General features: G+C 43.8%; 1 protein-coding gene across 16 annotated transcripts in view; it reads right to left on the bottom strand.

Annotated features, from left to right (window-relative positions):
- Positions 1 to 17,186, bottom strand: part of mast4 (microtubule associated serine/threonine kinase family member 4) — a 480,851-nt gene that overhangs the window by 16,269 nt on the left and 447,396 nt on the right. For 14 of the 16 annotated variants that reach the window (XM_078562902.1, XM_078562920.1, XM_078562911.1 and 11 more), the window contains 3 exons: positions 16,759 to 16,907; positions 14,408 to 14,628; positions 9,412 to 9,609 (listed from right to left, as the gene is read on the bottom strand). In XM_078562902.1, coding sequence (XP_078419028.1) covers positions 9,412 to 9,609; positions 14,408 to 14,628; positions 16,759 to 16,907 — 568 coding nt within the window. The remainder of the gene's footprint in view (positions 1 to 9,411; positions 9,610 to 14,407; positions 14,629 to 16,758; positions 16,908 to 17,186) is intronic. The other 2 variants (XM_078562967.1, XM_078563040.1) reach the window with 1 other exon arrangement.

Genomic DNA, 17,186 nt, shown 5'->3' with positions numbered 1-17,186 from the left:
AGTCAGCATATTTCACACGGGGTAGAATTTTCGGGTTGGCGAGCAGGGGCGGGGCCCTCTCACCGACGCGTAAAATGACGCGCGGTGACGTCGGGCGGGTGTCCTGACGTCACCGCGCGTCATTTAGATTTTCAGTTCGGCGGGCCGAATTGTCAAAGGCCTATTAAAAACGAATTGAAATAATTAAATAAGCTGCCTGTCCAACCTTAAGGTTGGCGGGCAGGCGAAGAGCCCAGGCGGCCTTTGCATTTATCACGGAACCTCATCCACGGGCGGGATGAGGTTTCATGAAGTGTTTAAAAATTCAATAAAAATTTTCAAAAAAATTCATAGACATGTCCCAGCTCCTGTGACACTGTCACATGAGGGGCCGTTTCAAAAGTTTTTAATTTCTTTATTTAGATGGTTAAAACTTAAACAAATCTCCCTGAGGCACAGAGGTGCCTCAGGGAGATTTCTGCACTCTTTTGCAAGCATGTGCGAAAGAGCGCAGACCCCTACTAAGGGAATCCGCCCCCTGCCTGCATAGGGAGCGCTCAGCGCTTCCAGGCGAGAGTCACACTAGGCGGGCCTTAATTGGCCCGCCCATGTAAAATGTTGGCACGGCCACAATAGGGGGCGCCAATCGGATTCGGATTTGTGCCCGCCCCCGCATAACCCCCCCACCGCCCCGATGGGGGGAAATTTCTGCCCATGATTTTCATCATGGGCAGAAAATTACTTGAAATATATTCACCTTCTTGTCTCAGCCAGAACGAGAGATTTGTTACTTTCAAGAATTTGCACCCGAGGAGCTTTAAATTTCTCCAAGAGCATGTCAGTTATTTTGATCAGGTAATGTTCTATTGTGCGCTATTTTAATGGAATAAAAGTGTCGTGATTAAACTATCAATGTAAATGTGTCCACCAATTTTATCAAAGAAAATTAATCTGCAAGATCCATTTGCACTTGAAGGACTTGCATTCAGACTGCCATTATAGTCTTCTATTGGTGCGATAAACCACTTAGTTGAGTTTACAGTAGGTTTTATATTCCTGGAACCTGAGCAGGACTGGAGACAGCCTGACCAGTCACTGTTGCTACAAGTCACAGTGAAGGACCTACAAAACCTACCAATGAGGTTGGAGGGGAGGCTGCCATTAACTGGCAGCAAGATGGGTTGGGTGGAACTGATTTTGCCCTTACTGGACCAGTACCCATGTGTGAAAAATGTGAATGAATTAATGGACAGTGTCCCTAGGTGATTCTCCTCCCTGCCCATCTCCCCTCCACTAAAAACAACTGCAACCTCCAACAGGATATAGAGTCTAAATGAATGAGGAGCATGGCTGGTATTGCTTTTCCTTTCTTGTAACAATTCCAAGAAGGCAATGAATTTCAACGTCTTTACCCTTACCATCTTCACATCTTCATTAACATAGTTTTATTTATGGTTATTTCAATACACCCAGAAGCATACTAACCACAGAGAAAACTTCAGTCTTGCTTATTAGTTATACTGTGCATAGCTTTCTATAACATGCAACAATCCTTTTAAAGAAAATGCATACATCATCAAATCTTAAATCCTAATTAAAAGTGACAAATCTTTTTTGGTTCCTAATTAAGCTCTGCTACAAATTAAGAGAGACACACAGCTTGACAAAATGACTAACTTTTGCCTCCTGTCCACAAAAATAATCTACCATGTGCCTTATTTCTTTCAATATGCAGAATTATTGTCCACACATTGTAGGAATAAATCCTAGCATTGCTTCTGGGTAAGTAATATGCTTCATGTAAACATGCATCTGACTGCCACTGCTGTACATGGTCGCCTAAAACCTCAGGTTATTTTGAAAATAAGCTACAAGAAACTAACCGCCGAAACCTCTAACTCCAGAAAAAAACGATATCTGTGAAAGGTCTAAGGAGATGGTTGAGCACGATCATGGTGCATGAAGTATTTAAACGTTTCTTTCACCTTTTCTAATAATATGGAACACAATCAATAAGACCATAAGACATACGAGCAGAAGTAGACCATTCGGCCCATCGAGTCTGCTCCACCATTCAATGAGATCATGGCTGATCTGACAATCCTCAACTCCACTTTCCTGCCTTTTCCCCATAACCCTTGATTCCCTTACTGATTAAAAATCTGTCTATCTCAGCCTTGAATATACTTAACGACCCAGCTTCTACAGCCCTCTGTGGTAAAGAACTCCACAGACTGACTACCTTCTGAGAAGAAATTTCTCCTCATCTCTGTTTTTAATGGGCAAGCCCTTACTGTGAGCTTATGCCCTCTGGTCTGAGACTCTCCCACAAGGGGAAACAACTTCTCAGCATCTACCCTGTCAATAAAGTTACCTCTCATTCTTCAAAATTCCAATGAGTACAGGCCCAACCTACTCAACCTCTCCTCATAAGAAAATCCCTCCATACCCACGATCAACCTAGTGAACCTTCTCTGCACTGCCTCCAATGCCAGTATATCTTTCCTTAGATAAGGGGACCAAAATTGTTCACAGTATTCTAGGTGTGGTCTAGCTAGCGCCTTGTATAGTTTTAGCAAGACTTCCCTATTTTTATACCCCATTCCCTTTGAAATAAAGGGCAACATTCCATTTGCCTTCCCTACCTGTTGAATTTGTATTTTTTTTTTTCTTTTTGGGATTCATGCACAAGGACTCCTAAATCTCTCCGTGCCGCAGCCTTCTACAGTCTTTCTCCATTTAAATAATATTCAGCTCCTCTTTTCTTCCTGCCCAAGTGGATAACCTTACATTTTCGCACATTAAGACCATAAGACATAGGAGTAGAAATTGGGCCATTTGGCCCATCGAGTCTGCTCCATCATTCAATCATGGCTGATAAGTTTCTCAACCCCATTCTCCCGCCTTCTCCCCGTAACCTTTGATCCCCTTACCAATCAAGAACCTATCTATCTCGGTCTTAAATACACTCAATGACCTGGCCTCCACAGCCTTCTGTGGTAATGAATTCCATAGATTCACCACTCTCTGGCTAAAGAAGTTTCTCCTCATCTTTGTTCTAAAAGGTCTTCCCTTTACTCTGAGGCTGTGCCCTCGGGTCCTAGTCTCTCCTACTAATGGAAACATCTTCCCCACGTCCACTCTATCCAGGCCTTTAACTATTCTGTAAGTTTCAATCAGATCCCCCCTCATCCTTCTAAACTCCATCGAGTATAGACCCAGGGTCCTCAAACGTTCCTCATATGTTAAGCCTTTCATTCCTGGGATCATTCTCGTGAACCTCCTCTGGACCCTCTCCAGGGCCAGCACATCCTTCCTGAGATACGGGTCCGAAAATTGCTCACAATATTCTAAATGTGGTCTGACCAGAGCCTTATAAAGCCTCAGCAGCACATCCCTGCTTTTATATTCTAGTCCTTTCGAAATAAATGCCAACATTGCATTTGCCTTCCTAACTACCGCATCAACCTGCAAGTTAACCTTAAGAGAATCCTGGACTAGGACTCCCAAGTCCCTTTGCACTGCAGATTTCTGAATTCTCTCCCCATTTAGAAAATAGTCTATGCCTCTATTCTTCCTACCAAAATGCATGACCTCACACTTCCCCACGTTGTATTCCATCTGCCACTTCTTTGCCCCTTCTCCTAACCTGTCTAAATCCTTCTGCAGCCTCCCCGCCTCCTCAACATTACCTGTCCCTCCACCTATCTTTGTACCATCCGCAAACTTAGCAAGGATGCCCTCAGTTCCTTCATCTAGGTCATTAATGTATAAAGTGAAAAGTTGTGGTCCCAACACTGACCCCTGTGGAACTCCACTAGTCACTGGCCGCCATCCTGAGAAGGACCCCCTTATCCCCACTCTCTGCCTCCTGCCAGACAGCCAATCTTCTATCCATGCTAGTACCTTGCCTCTAACACCATGGGCTCTTATCTTACTGAGCAGCCTCCTGTGCGGCACCTTGTCAAAGGCCTTCTGGAAGTCCAAGTAGATAACATCCATTGGCTCTCCTTTGTCTAACCTACTCGTTACCTCCTCAAAGAATTCTAACAGATTTGTCAGGCATGACCTCCCCTTGATGAAACCATGCTGACTTTGCCCTATTTTACCATGCACTTCCAAGTATTCTGAAATCTCATCCTGAATAATGGAATCTAAAATCTTACCAACAACCGAGGTCAGGCTAATCGGCCTGTAATTTCCCGTCTTTTGCCTCACTCTCTTCTTAAACAGGGGGGTTACATTAGCGATTTTCCAGTCCTCTGGGACCCTCCCTGACTCCAGTGATTCCTGAAAGATCAGCACTAACGCCTCCACTAGCTCTTCAGCTATCTCCTTCAGAACTCTGGGGTGTAATCCATCTGGTCCAGGTGATTTATCCTCCTTCAGACCTTTCAGTTTTCCTAGCATCTTCTCCTTGGTAATGGCCACCATACACACCTCTGCCCCCCGACTCTCTTGAACTTTGGGGATGTTACTTGTGTCTTCCACTGTGAAGACTGACGCAAAGTACCTATTCAGTTCCTCTGCCATTTCTTTGTTCCCCACTACTGCTTCTCCAGCATCATTTTCCAGCAGCCCAATGTCCACTTTTGCCTCTCTCGTACCCTTTATATATCTAAAAAACTCTTGCAATCTTCTTTTATATTACTGGCTAGTTTACTCTCATATTTAATCTTCTCCCTCCTTATTTCTTTTTTAGTTGTCCTCTGTTGGTCTTTGTAGGCTTCCCAATCCCCTGGTTTCCCACTGCTCTTTGCCGCATTGTATGCTTTCTCTTCAGCTTTTATGCTGTTCCTGACTTCCCTTGTCAGCCATGGTTGCCTCGTCCTCCCTTTAGTATGCTTCTTCTTCCTAGGGATGAATTTTTGCTGTGTCTCCCAAATTACTCCCAGAAACTCCTGCCATTGCTGTTCCACTGTCTTTCCTGCTAGGCTCATCTCCCAGTCAATTCTGGACAGCTCCTCCCTCATGCCTCTGTAGTTGCCTTTATTCAACTGTAATACCGTTACATCTAATTCCAGCTTTTTCCTCTCAAATTGCAGGGTAAATTCTATCATATTATGGTCACTTCCTCCTAAGGGTTCCTTCACCTTAAGCTCCCTTATCAAATCTGCCTCATTACACATCACTAAATCTAGAATTGCCTGTTCCCTAGTGGGCTCCACCACAAGGTGCTCCAAAAAGCCATCTCATAGACATTCCACAAATTCCTTTTCTTGGGATCCACTCCAACCTGATTTTCCCAGTCTACCTGCATTTTGAAATCCCCCATGATCACTGTCACCTTGCCTTTCTTACACGCCTTTTCTATCTCCTGGTGTATCTTGTGCCCCACATCCTGACTACTGTTTGGAGGCCTGAACATAACTCCCATTATGGTTTTTTTACCTTTGCGGTTCCTCAACTCTACCCACACAGATTCTACATCATCTGAACCTATGTCTTTTCTTGCTATCGATTTAATTTCATTTCTTACTAACAAAGCAACCCCACCCCCTCTGCCAACCTGCCTAGCTTTTCTATAGGATGTATATCCTTGGATATTTAGCTCCCAGTCCTGATCCCCTTGCAGCCATGTCTCAGTGATGCCCACCACATCATACCTGCCAATTTCAATCTGCACCACAAGCTCATTTACCTTATTTCATATACTGCGTGCATTCAGATACAACACCTTCAGTCCTGTATTTCCCATCCCCTTTTCATTATAATCCATCTGCCAAGTTTTTGCCCACTCACTTAACCTGTCTATATCCCTCTGTAGACTCCTTGTGTCATCCTCTGCATTTGCCTTCCCACCCATTTTTGTGTCATCTGCAAACTTGGTGATAGTACATTCACTTCCTCATCTAAGTCATTAATATATATTGTAAATAATTGGGGTCCAACACTGATCCCTCTGGCACTCCACTAGTTACAGGTCGCCATCCTGAAAATGCCCCCTTATCCCAACTCTCTGTCTTCTATTAGTTGGCCAATCCTCTATTTAAATTTTATGCTCAGTGCAGATGATATGGACCCAGCAGGGCTGTTGCTGTCAGACTGTCTCCAAGTACTGAAAAATGCAAGGGAGACATGTGTGCCCGCATGTTGCATTTTTCAATGCTTGGAGACAGTCTGACAGCAACGATCCTGCTGGGTCCATATCATCTGCACTGAGCATAAAATTTGAATTCAAGTCCCTTTGTGTTTGGCTTGTGTAATACTCTTTGAAATGGCTACCTGGAAAACATGTCAATGGTTATTACCATATGATCTGAGCAGAATAGCTCTCAATGTTGTGCCTGTAGATGGGCTAATAGGGTCCATTTAATTTAATATTTCCTTGTTCTATTAATTTATTTCATAATAAGGACAGCAATCCTTCTTACTTAGCAATGTTTGTTTCAGAAGTTCATTGGTCACTGCCATTTTTTTTGCTTTTATTCATTCTTGAGGCGTGAACATTGCAGGCAAGGCCAGCATTAATTGACAATCCCTAATTGCTGCTCAGCAAATGTAACCTTCTTGAACTGCAGCAATCCAGGCGGTGTAAGTGCACCCACAGTACTATTAGGGAGCGAGTTTCAGGATTTTGACCCAGAAACAGCAATATATTTCCAAGTCAGGATGGCAAGTGACTTGGAGGAGAACTTACAGGTGGTGGTGTTTCCATGTGTCTGCTGACCTTTCTCCTTCTAGGTGGTAGGGATTTGGGGTTTGGAAGCTGCTGTTGAAGGAGCCTTGGTGAGTTGCTGCAGTGCATTTTGTAGATGTCAATCAAGTGGGCTGCTTTGTCTTAGCTGGTGTCCAGTTTCTAGAGCGTTGCTGGAGCCGCACTCATCAAGGCAAGTGGGGAGTATTCCATCACACTCCTGACTTGTGCCTTGTAGATGGTGGACAGGCTTTGGGGAGTCAGGTGATCAGTTACTCGTCGCACGATTCCCAGCCTCTGGCCTGCTCTTGTAGCCTCAGTATTTATATTGCTGACCCAGTTCAGTTTGTGGCCAATGGCAGCCTTCAGGATGTTGGTGGTAGTCTTCCATCTCGTAAGGCGATTTGCGCTGCAGTGGTCGACTCTGTGTTAAGCATCACCCGGTGTGGCTCAGAAGCTCCACTCCGGCATGGCAGTCCGTGCTGCATTTGCTGCAGAGGAAGACAGTGGGCTGAAAAGGTGCAGGGTTCGCTGGCCTGTTTTCTCTGGGCCCTCTTCTCGGCCAGCTGAGCGCTTTGTTTCTGCTCGCCTCTTACAATGCCCTTCCAAACAGTGAGCCTCCAGAGTTCATGGCTGTCAGCAACTGTCTCCCAGTTGTAAGTCAATGCCTGCCATCTTCATGTCTAGCTTGCAGGTGTCCTATTAGCAGAGGTATGGATGTCCAGGAGGTTGTGACCCAAAGGCCAATTCACTGTGCAGGTCTTTGGCTATACAGGCTTTCTATGGTGTCTAGAGCTTCCTCGGTGACAGTGTTTGCTCTAGAGTGGAACTCACGGTAGTGTTCCACCTATCTCTCCAACTGTTTATTGCAGTTGATGATGACCTCCCCTGCCTTTCTTGTCAATTGAGCTGCTTTCTTTATTGATGGATCTGTTGCCCCTAGCATTCTCTGTGTTGAAGGACATCTGGATATTCTGGCAGAGTTGTAAATAGTAGTCATTGGCACATTACCTAGCATTTTGTTGGACTATATTTCAAGCGGCTCTTAGCGCATGCAAACATTTCTCCCCCGGATCTCTTGTAATTAATGGGCAGAATTTTCCCCCCGTTGGGGGGGGGGGAGTTTAAGAGCGGACGCGTGCCTCCGATCAGAGCCCCTGATCGGGGGTGCGCCATTTTATGTGGGTGGGCCAATTAAGGCCTATGCGCTATGCGCTCCCTGTGCGGGTGGGGGGGGGGGGGGGGCGGAATTCCCTGAGCCGAGAATGCGTTCTTTCGCGCATGCGCATGAAAGAGCGCACTCATCTCCCTGAGGCTAAGTGCTGCCTCAGGGAGATCGGCTCTACAATAAAAAAATCTGAAAAATAGAAATAAAAATTTTCCCTGACATGTCCCCTCATGTGACACTGTCACATGAGTCTGGACATGTCCATCACTTTTAAATACACTGTAATTACATTTTTAAAAATCTACATGAGACCTCATCCCGCCGGTGGGTGAGGTTTCATGCTTTTTCTAATTCCTCTGAAGCTTAAGCCAGGGGCCGTAAGGGATTCAGTTTCCATGTGACACCGTGAGGAGGCACAGCTGAGGGACTTGCCAATAGAGAGGCTGTGTAATGTCAAGCCAAGACTTACATATTTATATGGCTCTCTATTTTGCTAGCCAGCAGTGTGGGCTGAAAATGAGAAGCAAGCAAGCACACAAAAGCGGAAAGCATGCTGACTGTCTTCACCCACACACTAGACACATCATATAAATCTGTTGGACACACAACATCCCAGGATGCTGATGGTGGGGGATTCAATGATGGCACTTCTGTTGAATGTAAAAGGGAAAGGGTTAGATTTTCTCTTGTTGGAGATTATCATTGACTGGCACTTGTGTGGCACAAATGTTACTGGTCACTTATCAGCCATAAGATGTGGTAGCAGAAGTAGGCCATTCGGCCCATCAAGTCTGCTCCGCCATTCAGTGAGATCATGGATGATGCGATATTCCTCAACTCCACTTTCCTGCCTTGTCCCCATTACCCTCGATTCACTTATTGTTTAAAAATCTATCTATCTCAGCCCCAGTCTGAATATTGTCCAGGTCTGGCTGCATGCGGCCATGGACAGCTTCAGTATCTGAGGAGTTGTGAATATGGTACGGAACACCGTGCAATCATCAGCAAACATCTCCGTTTCTAACCTTATGATGGAGGGAAGGTTATTGATGAAGCAGCTGAAGATGGTTGGGCCTAGGACACTACCCTGAGGAACTCCTGTAGCCAATGCCCAAATTATTAGGATAAACCTGAAAGCACGGACGAGGCAGCTTAGAACGAGAAAACATGTCTGAAAACAATAAAATCTAATCTAATCTACCTTGTGGACAAAATGAATGCTTATCCTAATTAGATAATAAAAGGTGCAATGTGGGGAGCAGAGAATGCAATCTTCTTATTTGTGCTGAAGCACGAATGGCTTATTGAGGCTCTACATAATATTGGCAGCACATCCCTATCCCAGAGCCGTTACACAGGATGTTGAGAAAATGACTCCTAAGATACAACAGTCTTGCCAGCAAGATCATCTCAAAACTGCCTGTGAAACATTAAACAGTGTGCGTTCAATAAATTAGATCTCATTTACGGAAATTGCTCTTGAATTTAATTTTAAAGATGGGTTTTACTGGGACATGCTCACTGTGTAAAAAAGCTTAAGAAAATTTATAGGTACCAATTACATTTAGAGAGTGGTCTACTGCGAAGCCCGCGGCGTGTTTTGTTCGTGCTGTTATTGATTTTATACCTGCAGGGATCATGAGGGAGAGCGCTGTGGCGGAGGCTGATTTCATCACTTTGCCTGTCCTTTCTTTCTCTGTACTTTCTAATCGCTGACGGGCAAGGTGTGGAACGTTGTCACTTGCAGTCTTTGAAGAAATATCTGTGCTTTCCATGCTGTCACTCCTGGTGTTAATCTGATCCAGATGTTCTGAAAAACTGCCAACTGTTCACAAATAAATGCATTCAATCAGTTTTTTTCCCATTTCATTATACATTCTTTAAGTGTAGACTCTTATAAACATGAAAATGAAAATATTACACTAATCCCAACATCTAATAGCAAATGCAGAAAGTCTCAGCGGTCTGGTCTTCAAAAATCTAAATAGCAATATTTCAAAATGAATTGAGAATCAGCTTATATTGCACTGACATTCGTCCCTCCACTCGTTTAGTATCTCCTCTTTCTCCAGATGGAATTAATATAACAATCTCAGGAAGCACTAGAGGGCCAGCTGCTGTGAAAGTTAATGTATATGGGACAAGAGAAGACAATTGAGGTAATTCTTATGAAAAACACAATCCTATTCAGTTACACTGCCTCCTGTATTGAAATGTTTCACTGATTGGAAACCGAATCGAACATTATTTTGATTTCCTAACTCAAAGAATTTACATTTTACAGAAGCTAGCAAGCTCGGGGGGGGACTCTCGGGTCACACTGGGGAAACGAATCTGAATATTTATTAGATAACACTGCAAATTGCAACTAACCTCTATTAGATTTTATCTCAGACCACAAACTGCAAAATAAAGAGCTGTGCAATTTAACATTTTCAACACCATACTCTTTCCAGTCACTGATCAGTGAGTCTGGAGAATCCAGTGGATAATGACAAAAGGTACTTTTAGGCTCTCGGTAGCTAAGGATATATAAATAATCAAAGTTGTAAGGTGACTACTGTGCTTCTTGAGAAGCACAGGAAATCTTTTTTGAGGATGCGCCTGGAAAAGGGACAGTGACAAGGAACTGGCTGGGGAGGGGTGGCAGAGTTAACTGACCAGTGGAGTTATCACGCGGTTGAAAGTGGATTGAAATACATGGAAGCTTTTATAAACACAGAAAACTAGCAACCAGGGTCACCTCGACTAGCCCATTTCTGCCTGAAGCTGTACTTGGAGAGGCCTGTAAAGATTGAGCTGCCAGCCTGTCCGAAACAGATATGTTTTTTATTCTTTAATGGGATGTGGGCATCGCTGGTAAGGCCAGCATTTGTTGCCCATCCATAATTGCCCTTGAACTGAGTGGCTTGCCAGGCCATTTCAGAGAGCAATTAAATGTCAACCACACTGCTGTACATCTGGAGTCACATGTAGGCCAGACCAGGTAAGGATGGCAGATTTTTTTCCCTACTGGGCATCAGTGAACAAGATGGGTTTTTACAACAACTGATGATAGTTTCACGGTCACCATTACTGAGACAAAGGCCAGAATTTTTCTGTCGGCGAGCTGGGGGTGGGGCCTGCTCGCCGACATGGGATGACGTTGGGGGGGGGGACCCCTGAGGTCACCCCGCCCCATTTAAATATTGAGGAAGGCGGGTGGACAGTGAAATCAGCTGTCCGCCCGCCGACCTGTCAATGGCCAATTGAAGCCATTGACAGGATAATTAAGCCAATTAAAGGCCCTGCCCGTCCAACCGTAAGGTTGACGGACAGGCCAGGAGCCCCAGCGAGCAATAGAAAAAACATGAAACCTCATCCAACGGTGGGATGAGGTTTCATGTCTGTTTTAAAAAACTTTAATAAATTTTCTGTGATATTTATTAACATGTCCCATCTCGTGTGACATTGTCACATGTGGGGTACATGCTAATAATTTTTTTTATTTTTCTATTTTTTAAGTTTATGAAACTTTCAGTGCTCTCCCTGAGACAGCACATAGTCTCAGGGAGATGTGCGCATGTGTGGAAGAGCGCACTTTGACAGTTGGGGAATCCCACCACCCCCCCCACCCCCGCGCATAGCACTTCCTGTCAGGCAGGCCGCTGGGCGGGCCTTAATTGGCCTGCCCACTTAAAATGGCGGCGGGGCCCTTTTCAGCAGCGGCGATCGGCTGTCCGCCCGCCGCTGAGGCCCGCCCGCCCATCGCGGGCTAAATTCTGCCCAAGCTTTCAATTCCAGATTTTATTAATTGAAGTTAAATTCCACCAGCTGCCATGATGGACCCCAATACAAAATTCAGGTACAAAGGGGAGGAGCTTGCGCCCTGCCAGCTCTGCCTAGTTGTACCAGGTCTTGAGTGGCTTAACGAGCAGTCTTTAAAAGGACACTTTAAGAAGCCACTCAAAAAACAGCCACAAAACCTTTCTGGAAAGCTGGGATTTTTGTGGCAATAGAAGGTGCTCCTCCTTGTTATTGTGGGCACTGCTGGCCTGAGCTCGCCCCTTCTTCTTTGGCTCGCCTTCCCTGGATGCATGTGCGGGAAGACTCAGAATTTAACACAAGAAACAGAAGCTGTGGTAAGCTATATGGCTCCTCAACTCAGCTCCGCCATTTAATAAGATCACAGCTGGCCTGATCCCTCAACTCTGCTTTCCTGCCTGATTCCCATACACCTTGATTTCCAGAGAGCCAAAAAAATCTAGTGATCCCAGCTTTAAATACATGCAAATACCATGCATCCTCAGCCTTCTAGGGCAGAGAATTCTAAAGATTCACAACCAGCTAAAGTTAAGAAGTTTCTCCTCATCTCAGTCTTAAACAGGCCTGAGACTACGGCCCCCTGACTCTAGACTCTCCAGTAGGAGAGACAGCCGCTCAGCATCGATCCTGACAGTGAAATCTCTCACTCTTCTAAACTCCAGAGAGCATGGGCCCATTCTACTCAAACCCTCCTCATAGGACAACCTTCTTATCTCAGAAATCAATCTAGTGAACCTTAGTTGCATCTCCTTTAAGGCAAGTATACCCTTTTGTAAGTAAGGAAATCAAAATTGTGCACAGTACTCCAGGTGTGATCTCACCAAAGCCCTGTACAATCGCAGCATGACTTCCTTATTCTTGTCTCCTTATCTAAGGAAGGATATACCGGTGTTAGAGGCAGTACAGCAAAGATTCATTACACTGGCTAGGGTTCTCCTACGATGAGAGATTGAGTAAATTGGACCTATATTCTCTGGAGCTTAGATGAGAGCTGATCTCATTGAAATATACTAGGTTCAGAAGGGGCTTGACAGGGTAGACACAGAGTTTGTTTCTTTTTTTTTATTCGTTCATGGGATTTGGGCATCGCTGCCTAGGCCAGCATTTACTGTCAATCACATTGCTGTAGGTCTGTGGGCCAGACCAAGTAAGAATGGCAGATTTCCTTCCCTAAAAGGCATTAGTGAACCAGATGGGTTTTTACAATGATCGGCAATGGTTTCATGGTCATCATCAGACTTTAATTCCAGATTTTTTTTTTACTGAATTCAAATTTCACCATTTGCCATGTGGGATTCGAACCCGGGTCCCCAGAGCATTACCCTGGGTCTCTGGAATACTAGTCCAGTGACTACCTCTCCTTGGCTGGGGCATTTAGAAAACGAAAACACAGTCTCAGGATAAGGGGTCAATCATTTAGAGCTGAAATGAGGAGAAGTTTCCTGAAAGGGTTGTTAATCTTTGAATTTCTCTATACCAGAGGTTGTCCATACTGCATTGTTTAATATATTTAAGGCTGAAATAGTTTTTTGGTCACTGAGGGAATCAAGGGATATGGGAGCAGGGTGGGAAATTGGAATTGAGGCTGAAGATCAGTCATGATCATATTGAATGGCAGAACAAGTTTGAGGGGCCGAGTTGTCTACTCCTGCTCCTATTTCCTACTATCTTGTTGTTTTGAAAATCCTTGATCACACTACAGACCGAGTATCCTTTATCCAAAACCCCTGGGGCCAATTGCGTTTCCGTATTCAGATATTTTCGGATGTATATAAGGTAGCCTAGGCTACTTGCATTATAACAGCCTAAGCCAAGGTTAGAAGAGCAACATGTATCACTGAATAACAAATAATAAGTTCCCTCTCCACCCGTGGCACCATCTGTGATTCTGCGATCTGCACAATTTTAGGTTTGTGCAACAGAGAGCACCTCAGGTTGAGGTTGAAATTAAGGTATGGGTCACAGACTTCTTGTACAAAATGTCGGGTCCGGTCGGTGAGGTTCATGTCGGCTCAGGTCACAGGCTTTCCACGCAAAAGACCAGTAAGGCTCATGCTGGCTCACGTTAGGGTCTGTTCAAAAAATACCTTTGGTTTTTGGATGTGTTCAGTTTTCGGTTGTACAGATAAAGGATATTCGACCTGTAGTGGTAGTTAATAAGGATCCCAGACAACTTAGAGAGTTTGGAAAGCTGTGTGTGAGTCACTCATGGAATGGGGAATATTAGGAATCGTCCCCCCTCTTCATCTTGATCTTATCTCAAGATCTTTCATATGTCCCTCTCACAACCTACTGTCTACTCTCCACTCATTAAAGAGAATGATGGAAAATTGGAAACACGGCATAAGTGTTAATTATCAAAGGGACTACTTATGTCACACTGCATTTCCTAATTTAAGTGATTTAGCAAGTATTCTAAATGCAAAACAGAAAAACAAAATATAGAATATTTAACTTCACGAAACTGTAGTTTGACATTGATTTTGATAATTAACATATTTTGTACTCATTAGTAATTTTGATGACCAGCTGAAAACATCTTGAATGGCATAAGAAGCAGAATGGTTATGATATTGGAATAGCAACCCAGAGTGAGTTAGCTCAAATCCTACCACGGCAAATTGTGAAACTGAAGTTAATCTGCAGGCTGGTACCAGGAAAATAACAAGGAAAGTTAGTGAATTGTAGTGAAAATACCACATGTCCTTCAGGGATGAGACCCCTGCCTGGTCTGGTCTGGGCTACATGTGATTCTAGTCCCACACTATGCGGTTGCCATTGCCTCTTACATTCAAATATTTTTCCTAAGAAAATGGTACCTGAAAGAGTAGAACTACTGATGGTGCTGGGAGTGGTTGCATCAATCTCATCCTGAGATGTTCCTATGGAAAACATGATCTTCTCCTGGTCCCTGTGAGAGTCTTCCTGTGACAAAGATTCATCATCCTCAGCAGAAATAGCAAAGCTTGGCAGCATCCCAGAACGCTGGTAACAGTTATTGTTCTCATTGCTTGACTTGTGAGATATAGACAGGTGTTGTCTGAAGACAGCAAAAAGATGATACAAAATAAAGAACATAAGAACTAGGAGCAGGAGTAGGCAATTCAGCCCCTCGAGCCTGCCCCGCCATTCAATACGATCATGGCTGATCTCATTTCGGCCTCAACTCCAATTTCCCGCCCTCTCCCCATAACCTTTCAACCCATTACTAATTAAAAATCTGTCTATCTCCTCCTTAAATTTATTCAGCATCCCGGCATCCACTGCACTCTGAGGTAGTGAATTCCACAGATTCACGACCCTTTGAGAAAAGTAATTCCTCCTCATCTCTGATTTAAATCTACCACCCCTTAGCCTAAAACTATGTCCTCTCGTTCTAGAATGTCCCACAAGGGGAAACATCCGCTCCACATCGACTTTGTCTATCCCCCTCAGCATCGTATACACCTCAATTAGATCTCCTCTCATCCTTCTAAACTCTAGCGAGTTTAGAATGTTTTACAACACAGGGTTTCTGCTTTTCCACAATGCCTGGAATTGTATTTACAATTAAAAAGTGAACCACATGAAACCCTCTTATATCCTCTTTCTAAATGGACTTAAATCTGTTAAAGTGGATTAGGATTATACAAAAGAAATATTTACTGCAATCAACTTTGTAAGGAAGCTTGTTCCTTCAGGTAGTTCCCCATTTCCTCGAAACGTCAGTGTGAGCTTTCCTTCAGAGGTCATTCAGGAGGTGCTATTTCAGGCAAATCATTGATTTTCTATTCTTACCACCAAAGTGGTCAACCTCACATTTATCCACATTATATTCCACCTGGCAAATTTTTGTCCACTCACTTAACCTATCTACATCCCTTTGCTGACTCTGTATCCCCCTCACAGCTTGCTTTCCTATCTTTGTATTGTCAACAAATTTGGCTACAATACACTCTGTCCCTTCATGCAAGTCATCAATAGAGATCATAAATAGTTGAGGCCCCAGCACTGATCCCTGTGGCAGTCCACTAGTTACAGGGTGCCAACCTGAAAATTATCCATTCATCCTGACTCTCTGTTTCCTGTTTGTTGGCTAATCCTATATCCATGCTACAATTTTACCCTAAACATCGTGAGCTCTTACCCTGTGTAACACAAGAACACAAGAAGTAGGAGCAGGAGTAGACCACATGGCCCGGTGAGCCTGCTCCGCCATTCAATACGATCCTGGCTGACCATAGGCTTCAACTCCATTTTCCCTTCCGCTCCCCATATCCCTTAATTCCCTGTGAGACCAAAAATCTGTCTATTCCAGCCTTAAATGTATTCAACGATGGAGCATCCACAACTCTCTGGGATAGGGAATTCCAAAGATTCACAACTCTGCGAGTGAAGTAATTTCTCCTCATCTCAGTCCAAAACGATTGGCCCCTTATCCTGAGACTGTGCCCCATATAGTAACCTTTCATGTGGCCCCTTATTGAATGCCTTTTGGAAATCCAAACACACTACATCTAATGGTTCCTCTTTATCCACTCTGCTTGTTACATCCTCAAAGAACTCTAATAAATCTGTCAAAAACAATTTACCTTTTATAAAACCATGTTGGCTCCGCATGATCGAATTATAATTTTCTAAACATCCTGCTGCTACTTCTTTAACAAGGGGTTCCAGCATTTTTCCAAGATTAGGCTAACTGGCCTCTAGTTTCCTGCTTTCTGTCTCCCTACCTTTTCCAATTTCATTTGTCCAATCGATATGAAGATTAAAATCACCCACAATTATTCTTACAAGCCCCCATTATTTCTTCATTTATGCTCTGCCCTACGGTGCAGTTGCTGTTGGGGGGGCCTACAAACTACTCCCATCATTGACTCCTTGTTATTTCTTATCTCCACCCAAAGTGCGAGCCAAGACCATTTCTCACTACTGTGCTAATTTCATCCTTTATAAACGGAGCTACCGCATCTCCTTTTCCTCTCTTCCTATCCTTCCAAAATGTCAAATGCCCTTGAATATTCTGTTCCCAGCTTTGGCCACTTTGCAACCAGGTCTGCATCGTGAGATTTAAAAAGCACTTTGCATTTAGTAACTGGATGTTGGCAGACAGGCTATACAGTTAAAGAACTACTTGAAACTCAATGAAAAACTAAAGAAGATAGATTTTGCTCAGATCAACAATACTTACATTTCAGATTCAGGAATCCAGGTAATTGAGTCAACGTGCAGTGTATTAGCCTTTTTTAACTTCCCGCCTGTATTGTCATGCTCTCCTCGGATCTTTTCAGCATATCTTTTCTCATCAACGTGTGAGATTCGGTCCATGCTTTTGTAAACCTTAAGAGAGAAGATATTTTGACTGGTATACTTTTTTTTTTGTCTAAATTTTAACATTTTAGAAGACACATCCACACAGGAATAATGCAGTTTTAAAACATGGGGAAGGCCGGTGAGAAGAGGTTCTCCACGTGGACATTTTGATGAAGCAAATCCTATCAGTGTCAATTCAAGTAAGCTAGATTTCTGACCAAATTCCAAAATAATCTACCAAATAGCACATCTAAAACTCTCTAACGTACAGGTCAATGGGCATGGCTTACATTCTTTCAAGTCACT

This window comes from Cetorhinus maximus, chromosome 2 (genome assembly GCF_964194155.1).
Source record: "Cetorhinus maximus chromosome 2, sCetMax3.hap1.1, whole genome shotgun sequence".
NCBI lineage: Eukaryota > Metazoa > Chordata > Chondrichthyes > Lamniformes > Cetorhinidae > Cetorhinus > Cetorhinus maximus.
The sequence above is the reverse complement of the archived record's forward strand: the minus strand, read 5'-3'. Positions and strand labels throughout refer to the sequence as shown.